The 13,007-nt window shown below is 43.2% G+C and overlaps 1 protein-coding gene across 1 annotated transcript; it reads right to left on the reverse strand.

The window, feature by feature from the left end:
- Window positions 1-2,594: 2,594 nt before the first annotated feature.
- ggctb (gamma-glutamylcyclotransferase b) lies at window positions 2,595-7,583 on the reverse strand. The gene is made up of 5 exons (XM_079504122.1): window positions 6,553-7,583; window positions 5,671-5,868; window positions 5,168-5,313; window positions 4,934-5,066; window positions 2,595-2,965 (listed from the first exon to the last, which is right to left on the reverse strand). The coding sequence occupies exons 1-5, from the start codon at window positions 6,700-6,702 to the stop codon at window positions 2,807-2,809; spliced, it is 786 nt and encodes a 261-aa protein (XP_079360248.1). The 5' UTR covers window positions 6,703-7,583; the 3' UTR covers window positions 2,595-2,806.
- Window positions 7,584-13,007: the final 5,424 nt, after the last annotated feature.

Below are 13,007 nucleotides of genomic sequence, written 5' to 3' on the forward strand. Positions count from 1 at the left end.
AGAGATAGAACAATGGGGTTCCAAGGACCCCCATGTAAATTAGTTAATAGTATCAAATATTTAAAAACAATCATGAACATTTTTGAAAAAGTTTAGAATACTTCTGAAACATTTTAACAACACATTGAATGCCTCCTTTGGTTCTCCTGCTTAAAGCAAACATTAAAAGTCTATAGAGAATTGGCTGCCAAACGTTGGCAGGGCTTTAGCTCCCCTCAAAAATACAAGGGAGTTAGACAATGGGCTATATCTTGCGCCACCCCTTATTTTCCATTTTTTACTATTTTAAAAAACCTTTTAAAATCAAATAGCTGATCTACAAGCTCACAACGTGTAGATGTAGAACGGCTAGTTGAACTATTTTAAAATGATTTTCAAAATAGTAAAAAATGGCAAATACGTTTAGGGATAAGGGTGGCGCAAGATGTACTCAAATATTTTCACAAATACCGTTTTTTTAAATTAACAGTCATGAACTGGAAGACATTGCATTTTTATTAATTGAGACTTCAGAGTGAAGTGTCCAGTCCAGTTACAGTGGCAGCGGTGGCCGAACGGTTTGCGGAGCCGGAAGGTCGCCAGTTCGTATCCAGACGTTAAAATTACCACCGCTGAAGTGCCCTTGAGCAAGGCATTGAACCACTACCATGAAATGTTCTATGAGCAGGGCCTGGCTGTAAACAAGTATCTGATGCTTAGTCCAGTTACCCTGGGTAAATATAGTAACTTTGCTTTGTTTTGTGCTAATGCGAATCCCTTGACTCCTTCAAAACCGCTCTCAAAGGGCACCTACGGACGGCTGCAATTCGAAACTGGCCCCCAGAACAAGGTGGACCCTTTTGTTGTGTTTGGATCATGGAGTGTATTGGATCGTCCACTCACAGTTAACAGTTTTTGTATTGAGTTGTGCTTGAAATGTACTGTAATTCTGTAAACTGTAAATAAATACTTCAATCAATCAATCCAAAAACAACCAGGACCAAATGGGCTCTTACAGCTGTGTAAATCTGACCTGACCCTTACGGGTTGGTTCCATTTGTACACTCCCGAGAGTAAAATGAGGATTTTACATAATATATAGGTATAAAGGCTATTATGCAATAAGTGACATCGGTACATACATAATTAAGGAGACTGACATGACTCATAATTCATTTTTATTTTAAATGTATTAGGCCTTGTGCCCGTACTACCAGAGTGATCATATCTGCTCTTCAGTTTTATTCATTGCCGGTTCTCCTCCTCTGGACCGTACTGCCAATTTGCCCTCCATCTTGTTGCCCTGGGATATGGAGTCACCAGCTGCTTCTTTTCACCTGACAGTAAGAAGTTTCACTCCAGAGAGCGTAACTCATGCAGAGGTTCACAATCTTCCACAGTTCCCCTTCCCGCTGAACGAGCGCCAACACCGACTAGTGGAACTATAAGACTAATTGAGCAACCCGGAGGCACTGCTGCTGGGGCTCGAGCCCTGATGGGCCTCAGCATGTCGGGAGCCACAGGGGAGTCTTAACCAGCCAGGCTGGTTATGACTCACCTGTGACTCACGACACATGCGTGTGACTCACGACACATACGTTGCCGGTTAAAACTCACCCATGGCTCCCGACATGCGTTGCCGGTTAAAACTCACCCGTGGCTTCCCTGTGAGGTTAGGGCTAGGTTAGGGTGCCAGACTAATGCCTGTCAGACTCTTAATACGTTGGAACAAACACATGCACCCAATTGCAGCACGGCTCTGCAGGAGTCCAGCTGTCTGTCAGAGGGTCAGTCTTGTTGTCTGTCTGGGGGTCTGCAGTGACTCTCAAACACTGGACCGATCAGCGCCAAATTTCTCGTGAACAAAGCCAGTAGCCTATACTGTACCTCTGCAATCCCTCCGCCCGGCACCCCCACTATTGACCATATGCACACCGTGGCCACCTTGCCAGCAAGGTGTTTCATAAACATCCACCGTAGATATGTTATGAGCTACTTCCTGTCAAGAAATTCCTTGCAGGTGATTTTTGGTGAGTTGTCAGTTTGGAAGTGCTCGTTGGATATCACTCGACGGCCCTGCGTCCCACCTGTTTTGAATTTGCACATAATGCAGGAGGTCGGTTTACTGAAAATGAGCGCTTCCAAAAGAAATCACCTTCAAGGAATTTCTTGACAGAAAGTAGCTCATAACATGCCTACGGTGGATTTTTATGAAACAAACACTTTGCAGATAGAAAGAGGATAATTCAAGGTTTTCTTACAGCTGCAATGTTGGTGAGTTTGATGTTGTTTAATACAATCAGATGGGAATTTTCTGTTTGGATGTATGGGCTGTCAATGGGAAATTGCAACTAGTTACCACCTTGCTGGCAAGATGCCACGGTGTGTATATATATATGGTCAATTGTTTTGTACGTTTTTAAATACTTGGAGGGGGCTGAGCCTGTAAACAGATTTTGACTGGTGTTGATGTTGACTGACATCATAAATGACTGATGTCACAGGCTGGCCACACAAGGTCCGAGATATACACCGTAACACCGGAGCTACACCATTCCCATGTGGATCCAGACATGATTTGCTCTTTTTGTGTTTACAAAATGATAATAGGCCAATAGTGTAATGAAGATTTTATGCAATCGCACAAAAATAGAATGCTGCTTTGGAGCTTCGCAGAACATTTTCAACAATGCTTCTAGAGTGTAAAAGAAATGGCACTGGGACCAGACCAGCCCTAGGCCCAAGAAGTTAGAACGCACTGCTATGGTGACTAATATGCCAGTGTAAAGGTTGAGGTCTTCGAACATGGAGTTGTTTGGTTTCACTGTCAGGCGTCAGAGCGGCGGTGGGCTTTCTCCTTGGCTTTCTTCATTGCCAGTTCCGTCATCACAGGCAAGGAACCCTCGTACTCATTGGTCTGGATGGCTCTCAGCTTGTCCTGGTAATCCTCTGGCAAGCCGTTCTGCACAGCCCCCATTACAATCACCTGGTAATGGAGGATGTTCAATCAATCAATCAATCAATCAATCAGCCCCCATTACAATCACCTGGTAATGGAGGATGGAGGATCAATGAGTCGCTCTACTCATTATGCACAACATTAGTGCAAACGTTCAAAAACATTCAAAACAAACTGCATGTCTCTACCTCCACCTCATTCCCTTTAGTATTTGAATGTCAGCAATTATACATTTTTTTGTTGTTGCAGTTACGGATTCCAATAGATTGTATATTCTTTAATATTCATTCATTGGCAATAGATGTATAGTGACAGTTGCCATTCATACAGTATATTTGTCATATTCCATCCTGATTGGCTAAGTTTTGCTTAGCTTTTCTTTGTGATCCTGTCATAATAAATCCTCTACCTACAAAACACTTACTACGTACTAAGTCGTTGTCTATTGGCTATTAACCGCTACTTCTCCCAATGTATGAATGAATGAACCATTGTAAAGCGCTTTGAGCACTTGGAAAAGCGCTATAAAAATGCAATTCATCATTCTACGATCACTCTATACCAAACAATGCACGCCCACAACAAACGTTCCTGACCTGGTGAAGGAGACCTGAGGAGCACTTTCTCTAGTTTATTATCTTGGTTTGATTCTTGAATCATACTCTTACCTGTTACCTCTCCTGTGTTTCATTCATAGTGCTGTGATGACTCCTGAATTTCCCTCCGTGGATCAATAAACATTTATCTTATTTCATTAATATTGCTTTTTGTACTGGACTTGTAACTATTTTATTTCCTATAGAGAACCTGCCAGGTTTCAGATCCATGCAGCATTCCCTTCCCATGTCAAATTGAATCTTAAAATGTGGCTTATCACACACACACACACACACACACACACACACACACACACACACACACACACACACACACACACACACACACACACACACACACACACACACACACACACACACACACACACACACACACACACACACACACAGGGAGATTGAAAAAAAAAAACATGTTCAACAGAGTGACTCTCTCTCAGTCGTGCAACACACCACAAAGCTTTGGCCACAAAGCCACGCTCTCTCTCCCATTTGCCCTCTGTTTTTTGTTGTTGTTTTTTCTCTCAAGCCCGCGTGTTATCTGGTGCAGTCAGACGTGCAAAAGAACAACCTGGCAACGAGTCGTTCACATACAGAACTCAACTGTGAACACCAGGATGAGACAGGCTGATCACACAACTCAGTGGTTCTCAAAGTGGGGTCCGGAGACGCGAGGGGATTCCAGGAAGTCTCCAGCTAAATTTGCTTGTAGATTGGGCAATTTTCCTTTCCTTACAAAATCCTTTCAAATGGCATTCCGCAGCTATCAGTTTAGGGGGGGAAATGTTTGTGAATCACTGACTAATGCATCGTTGTATTTAAGCAATGACTCTGTGGAAACCAGATATTAGCTGGAACCCACCAATCCAGAAGCTTCGGGGAGTAAGGTGAGTAAAGGGCATGAGTAAACAGGCTCAAAAGGCCCATGACCTAGTGCCCTTGAGCCCCATTATCTACGCCATACAAAAACAATCTCAGTGCGGCGGCCGGCAAGCACCAGAAACAAACACCACAGCAATTGTTCTGTTTGCCATGACAAGGAGGGGGTGACAGAGATTCATTCCAAATGATTATGTCATCTATGTATGTTGTCATCCGTCACTGGTGGACTGTGATGCCTCTGTAGTCTTAAATCTAATTCAGAGATTCATAATTTCTTGCCAAAACATATTGCCTGAAAGAGTTTGCAACAAATCATGACACAGTGGGAGTGAAGTTTCAGGGAAATTAAACACTATAGGATGACAATGACACGTGAAATCAGGCTGGAGAACATGGCACTGTGCTCAAAGAGAACTGGAGAACATGGCACTGTGCTCAAAGAGGACTGGAGAACATGGCACTGTGCTCAAAGAGGCGAAACAGGAGGCGGTGGCTTTACCTTCATGTACTGTGGGGAGGGCGGGGCGTACACACAGCTGTTCATTATGTAGGTGCGACAGCTGAGCTCAGGTCCTCGCGTTTTCACAGACATCGCCACGGGGCTGTAGGCTCCGAGACTCACGTTCTCCTGACTGCACACACGTGTCGACACACACAGACACATGAAAGGGTTGTCATTCCCTGCTGGCCGTTTGCCCAAGCCATGCGTGGAAGCTGCAGGGTTCAGCTGTACCTGTCTAGGGACTCCAGGTCGGACATGTTCATCCTCCAAACCACCCCCCACACCTCATCCCCCGGGCTGTGCTCTATGGTCGCCACACCCCCATGCCACCGGTCGCTGGCAAGGCCCTTGTGGTTCCCAAACACCAGCTTGTAATCCTGGAAAGAAGAGAAGGTATTAAGAGAAAGACAGAGATAAGAAGAGACAGATAGAGAAAGAGACACACAGAGAAGATGATGATGGCCACCCCATATGTTTCCCATCCTGTTAGTGTTAGACTTGATTTTCTCGGTTTGTGTGCCAGTGTTGCACACTGAAAACAGCAGTTCTACAAGCTCACAACTGCACAACTCGCTCTAAATCTCTGTTTACCTCAGTATGCATACATGTACATTGACATGTACACGTGTGCGCGTGCATGTGTGTGTGTGTGTGTGTGTGTGTGTGTGTGTGTGTGTGTGTGTGTGTGTGTGTGTGTGTGTGTGTGTGTGCGGCCACGCATAGCGTGATCATACCAAGAGCCTGGCCACGCAGTGGACGGCGGCTGAGGGGTTCTTGAGCTGGAGTCTCTCTTTGAGCAGGTTACTGCCGTAGGCAAAGTACAGGAAGGTGTGGGGTTCTTCCATGATGCTGTCAGCCAGTCGTGCCAGGAGCAAGGCGAGCACCGTGAAGAGGGAAGGCAGGGTGAGGAGGAGGGAGGAGGTAGAGAGATGCTGAGGAGAAAGGAGAGAGGAGGAGAAAAAGGAGGAAAAGGGAAGAGTGTCGATTATGGAGCGGACGAACCACGTTTAGCAGGGTTTGGAAGAGGAGGAACGGGAGCAGAGGACAGATCATAGGCCTACGCCTTTTTTAGAGTGGTGGGATGTATTGTAAATTGCGTGGCCTTCTCTTTTATACTACACTGACGCGCCATTCTCATGCTAATGCACTGTGTAGTGACTGAGCCGTGCCCCCTAGGCCGCCCGCACAATGCAGCTCGCTGTATGTATGGGTTCAGCCAAGACCAGAATGTCATTCAGCTGGACTACAGGGGGTCACTTTGTGACACATTGGCAGCACACCCCCCTCTAGTGGACAGTCAGAAAACACCACTGATAGTGGGATCGGATAGGGAACAAAATAATGATAATAAATATTATTGATGACTTGTAATGTTGATTGACTGAATACTTATGTAGCTCCTATGTATTCAATTCATAAACATGACATGAAAAATAACAAAATTCAATGTCATCGCAAAAATATGAAAACTTTTAAATTTAAAAAATTTACAACACACAAACAAGGGGTGTGTGTGTGTGTGTGTGTGTGTGTGTGTGTGTGTGTGTGTGTGTGTTTCTGTAAATTGATGTATTCCACCACTGGCTTGCTGTAATGGGAAAGGACGCCTTTCTCACCTCTCTTCTCAGCCTCCTCACGGCAGCTGATTCAGCCAAACTGCTGATCATGGCACCCTGCTTGCAGTTTTCTTCTCCCTCAGAATCCCTCTTCCGCTTCAGATAGGACGCTGAAAGATGAGGAGCCGCCCGTCTCCACAGCCATCTCATTCTCACCGTCCTCCCCGTCCTCTTCTGCAGGGTCGGTCAGCTGTTCCTGTCGGATCTCTTTCAGCTGCAGAATGTTCTCCTCCAGAGCCTGAGGGATCTTCGGCTTGGAGACACTGTCCTCTCCTTCCTGCCATGTCTCTCTGCCATCCTCTCCTGGGGTTGTATCTTCTTCCACCACGTCATATGTGGCCAAAATGCTTTCTCTGTGCTCCCTCTCCATCTCTCGTTCCATCCACTTTTGCACGATAATTTCAATCTCCTTTCGACTGAGCTCTGGAGGATCTTCCCACGGTTCCCACCAGTCTTCTACGGGTTGTAGCGCACCATCGCTTCCTGCTCTTGTGACATCAGAGTCTGACATTGCAATTTCCTTTTTACCACACGTAAAGTGCAGTGTGTAAACTTCCAAGAAAGTGCAGCAGCGCAAATGCCCAAATAAATAAAGGCAGTGCAAAATAACAGGTGTGTCACTAGTAAAAGTCCGGCAGTGACAAAACAAGAATAATAATGGCCGGTAGTGCAGAAAATGGCCAGCAAACAAGTCACCAATAAAAGTTAAGCAGTGGAAAAACACGAAAATAAAATAACTCCAATAGTTATTGCTGTTTTCCTATACAGCTTTTAAATTCGGTGTCCACTGTATACATACCAGGCTACTAAAATTGATGAGTCTTTGTTGCTGTTGCGTCCACTTGTGTTCCCTTGTTGTCCCAGAATGTCCAATATTCCAACATCTAAATCCAATAGGACCCAGTTTTTACTATGTTGTGGCTCTTTTGTTGGTTCCAAATATTTCCACCTTAGCCAACAAACCCACTGATGCACCCAGAGACTTTGGATGTGCAGAATAAAGAAACAGATTGAATGTCGTTTTGGGTTGCATTTACTTCCATTAAAGTGCAGTGATAGTACATTACAAATAGCTCATTCTGGCATTGTATCTTCTGTGTATCTTCTGTGTTGTCTATCTGGTAAAAACTGTTTGTCCACCAGGTGCATGCCGCTCCCCAATCACCCAGGCCTACTTATACCCTCTGTCAAGCAATTAGGCCTGGGGAGGCGTGCCCCTGTTATCCAAACAATAATTCAATTAACCCAATAAGTCAAACCAGTGCCCAATAATGTCAAATAGCTACAACATTGTGATAATAATAAATAGACATACAAAACAGTGAGGATGGCTTCTACACTAGATGTCATCCGGGAACATGAAGACAAGGCCATAAGATTAGCCTACTTGGTGTGGTCGGAGTATTAGCCAAGAAGAACAAGACAGAAGTAGGCTAAAAAAAAAGGGCTTGTTTTGGCATCAGTGTTTTGGTCGGTCCATGGCTCCTTGCAAACCGCGCCCACTTTATATTCCGTTAGTGACCAATCGCAAGCAGCCGCTCACAGCCAACCGCAATGTGCTTCTTTCTTCCATCCACCACGAGTGGAAAAATCCCAAACATCACCGTTCACTGCCTGTGGTGTGGCTTGAGACGGATGCTTGTTCCTTTGTATATGTCTGTTTGTATTGTAACAGTTAATATAATAGTGCAATAAATCGGTAATTTTGGATAAATGTCGCATGGTACAGCCAGCAAAATATCTGTCATCACAAATAGGCTACCGGAGAAAACACGTTTTGAGTGGATAAAACTTAGGCAGGCTACTTTTAATTAATTAACAGCGCGACCGTTTTCTTTATGTATTTCAGGGACCAGAGTCAACATTAGCACCGGTAAGTATATACACTTTAAGATTAATTATAAGTATAGGCTAAAAACGTGAATCGGGTAAATTATTTATGATTTATTGCTGTTGCTTTGCATAAACAAAAATAGACCTTTAACAATAAGTGAATATATAGGCTACATTGTCTGGGATTGAGACTCGTAAACGTCAATTGTCTTTGAATCATAGCCTATAGTCCTATATGATTTCATCTCCAGGCATCCTTCGATCGGTTGAGACTGATGCTCAGAGCATGTGTAAGTACACGTGACGTGAGCGGATGAGTGAGGAGAGAGATCATTCATGGGAGAGATTATGAAGAGAGAAAAAAAGGAACATCGATCTTTCCGTTGTCTTGGTTACCACGCACGCCATCAAATACTTTGCTGTAACAAATTACAAATAGGCTCTTTAGGATGTAAAAATATATCTTCCTAAAGAGCCTATTTTTTTTTTATCTGTCAAACTTTTCAACTGTATTAGGCCTAATTAACAAGTGGAAATTACTTGGGCTATTCCTTTAACCATGCTTTCCGTTTTTATTTCCTTTATTGTTTTAGGCACTGTTGTTGGTACCCTGTACAAAACAAGAAGATTGGAGCCCTGAATGACAGGTGTGTTAAATTCAGTTCCCCATTATGTTGACAATCAGTGCTTCTATTTTTGTATTATTTGAGAAACCTTACTGAACAGATGCCCATGCCAGATGGCCTATTATGTCATATTTAGTGTGATACAATTAGACAAATTATTTTAAAAGCGTTTTATCAGTAGCTATTGACCTTATGCACACTGCTGCCATCTTGACAGCAATTAAGATGCTAACTAGGTGCAACTTCCCATTGACAGCCCATTCATCCAAACAGAAAAGTCCTATCTAATTGTATTAAACAACGTCAAACTCACCAACATTGCACTGTACGAAAAGCTTGAATTATCCTCTTTCTATCTGCAAAGTGTTTGTTTCATTAAAAGCCACTGTAGACATGTTTTTCTGTCAAGAAATTGACAGAAAGGAGGCAAGTGAAGTGCTGGAGTTTGGAAGTGCTCGTTGAATGTCACTCAACAGCCCTGCAAGAGGCAGCAGGAGTTTGCTTTACTGATAACGAGTGCTTCCAAGCTCTGACACTTAGAAAAATAATTTTCTGCAAGGAATTTCTTGACAGGAAGTAGCTCATAACATGTCTACGGTGGACTTTTATGAAACAAACACTTGGCAGATAGTAAGAGGATAATTCAAGCTTTTCGTACAGCTGCAATATGTTGGTGATGGTGAGTTTGGATGAATGGGCTGTCAATGGGAAGTTGCACCTAGCACCTTGCTAGCCTCGGAAACCCAGACGTTTTATTAGCACCTTGCTGGCAAGATGGCAGCGGTGTGCATAAGGTCAATACAGTCGTATCTGCAAAGAAGCATACTTTATATCTTATTAATATATTATCATATGTATATACTGTATCTAATTTGTTTTATTCCTTGCCCATTTAACATGAAGACTGTTGTAGCCATGTACTGTCTGTCTGTCTGTCTGTCTGTCTGTCTGTCTGTCTGTCTGTCTGTCTGTCTGTGTAACCATTCATTGCTTCTCATCCCCTTTGTTGTTTCACAGTTACAGAGGTGTATTCAGGATTCACAGTAATCACACATACTATGCGGCCAAGGTTCAATAGCTGATCTTACCCCCTTTGGCACATACAGTAGTACTTATTGCGTACTACTCTCAGAGTTATGAACACTTAAGATGAACCTCTCTGTAATCCCAGGCTCAGGCTATGCATGCATTATCAGCTGCATGGATCTGTCCCAGGGCAGGGTCAGCTGCATGGATCTGTCCCAGGGCAGGTCAGGGTCAGCGGGCTGGACTGCCACCCTCCAGTCACATCCTCCAGATCACTGATTATTATGCAGTAAAAATCATATACTGTGTGAGAGACAAAAAATGGTCAACAACACTGATTTCTTTGTCATGACACCTGTAGACTGTACTTGCCTATAATCGCCTGTAGATGGCAACGCTATGCTGCATTAGGCACCACTTCAACAGAGTTTGAAGGATGATATAATGCTCTCATAATAAGATAATAAGGAAATGGTTAGAATTGATAGGTTCATTAACACACAGGGTAGGGTTAATGGTTTACACTGTAGTTAAGGCGAGACATGGTAGGTGAATAGGGGGAAAAAGTTAACTAATAGCTATCACAATGAAACTTCTCCAGTTGATTACTTATATTTACTTGTATTACAAGTTTTCTGAAATGATATGTTTAAATATGCAAATTAGGCATTATATGCGCTAATTTGCATACATTTCGGGACGATAAATCTGAAGATCGGATAAAGCCAGGTTCAAAATGATTGTTTCATTTTGTTGACATATTAGAGATTGACATATGAAAATTGAGAGGGTGGATTTTCACCCAGCAAAACGAGCTGTCATTAAAATAAACTACTAAAATAAACATCTAAATCTGTGTTTTGAATGTTTATTTTGCTTTAGTTTGAAAGAAAACATGTTTAGGAAGCAAAATAGCAAAAAAAAATAATAATAAAAAAAACTAATCATGATTTCACCTACCATGTCTCACCTTAATTGCAAAATTGCTTTATTGTATGCAGTACTGTACGTATGAGGATATTACAGCATTCATAAGTAACCACAAAAGCACATTCAAATGACATGATTTACTAGTGGAGATTAAGTTACTATAACCCTTTCCCCTGAATACCCAAGAAACAAGACTATACTAGACTGTATCAGGAGCTTTTTTCCAGACATAAAACTAAAAATCACACCCATGTGAAGTGAGGGGCGCTCTTATGATCTTATCAACATCAAGGAGGGAATTCGGTAATATATTAAAGTCTAACTCATGTTGCTATGATTAGGTGATGATGATGTAAAACAAACTAAATTCTCTTTACTGTTAATGTTTGTGTTAGGGACATTAAACCTGTAGGAGGGGCTAGCGCCCCTCAAAAACTACAAAAGGGTCTCATGGTTGCCATAACTTCTGGGCAGTTTTCACCTAACTAATACAACCCCTCCTCGGTTTCCCACACATCTCAAGCCAAGAACCAAGAACGCTTGTTCAGGGTCCAGAGCCATTCAGAGACCCACACATTGGAACCAGCTGTTTCTTTAAGCCTTTTTCAGGGCAGTAAAAACCCAGTATATCTTGTTTACTGAATAACAAGTGAAGGCTAGTTCGGACCACTCGCACCCATTTCCTGGGGCGCCCATTCACACTGTTTGTTGTCTCTTATAATGCAGTGATTCTCAAACATATGTCAAGGACCCCCCCCCCCCCCCCCCCCCCCGCATTTGAAAGGATTTGGTGCCAGGGACCCCCATAAGAGATCTTATTTGTTAGATTAGATTAAGTAGATTAACTACTTTAGGTGAGGAGAGAGAAATTATCTGAATAGTCATTAGTAAATTATGATTCGTGCCAGCCAAGTATTTATGGTTTGTTTAGGTTAAAAAATAATCAGCAACATCATCTCGCTGATATAAATACAACGTAATACATTTATTTAATTTTTCATGGACATGAGAACATCAACATGCCCCCCACAATCTGGGTGCCCCTCTCTTCACATGAGTGTGATTTTGTTTTTTTTAAATAGAGCTTATAAGTGGTACTGGTTAAACTTACTCATTTTTGTCGGGAACCCCCGGAACACCTCCCAAGGACCCCCCGAACTCCTTTGAGAACCGCTTAATGAAATCTACTTACGTAAAAGTGAGAGAGAGAGCATCAGTCAGAGAGCGAGGGACAAGCCCCCCACGTCAACAAGGATCAGGTCTCAGGGGGCTGGTTTTTACGTAATGGTGTCTTTACATGACTCTGGGTACAACAGCCGTTAATTGTTCTTTGTTGACAGGGCAGGCAGGGGGGCGCACAGTCTCTGTTCAGCACAGCAGTTCAGGCAGCAGGACGTCAGAACCTATTACGATCTATATACTGGCAAACCGGGCTGCAGACTAGCGCTTTCCGGATCGTTCTGGTCTGGGCCCAGTTCCAGCGGCCCCTTGGATGTGAGGAGCCGAAGGGCCACTGTGGCGCAGAGAGAGACCAGTTCTGGTTTATAAACATGGGACAGACAGGAGGCTAACCCTGTGAGGGAGAGGTCTCACTGAATTCCACATCTGTCGACAAAACGAGAGCCATCAGCCCCCCTCCCTCCCTCCCTCCCTCCCTCCCGATATTACACCTAGTCTAATAAAATGTTTCTCAATTTTCATGTCAAGGAGCCTCATTTCTCAATTTTCATGCAAAGGAGCCTGTATGTATTTGGCTATGGACCCCCATCTGAAAATGATGTTGTGCCAGGGACCCCTCCCTATAAAAGATGTTGTTAAAATATTTCAAATTTATTCAAAATGTTTCACAGTTTTATGAATTTCTTTTTAATTTCCAAAGACTAGCCAATTTATAAATTGCGGCTAAAAGGTTCTAGTTCACACGCACACACACACACACACACACACGCACGCGCGCACACACACACACACACACACACACACACACACACACACATACACATACACACACACTGGTGTAATACATCTACATTCAGAAAG

This window comes from Electrona antarctica (genome assembly GCF_951216825.1).
Source record: "Electrona antarctica genome assembly, chromosome: 6".
Taxonomy (NCBI): domain Eukaryota; kingdom Metazoa; phylum Chordata; class Actinopteri; order Myctophiformes; family Myctophidae; genus Electrona; species Electrona antarctica.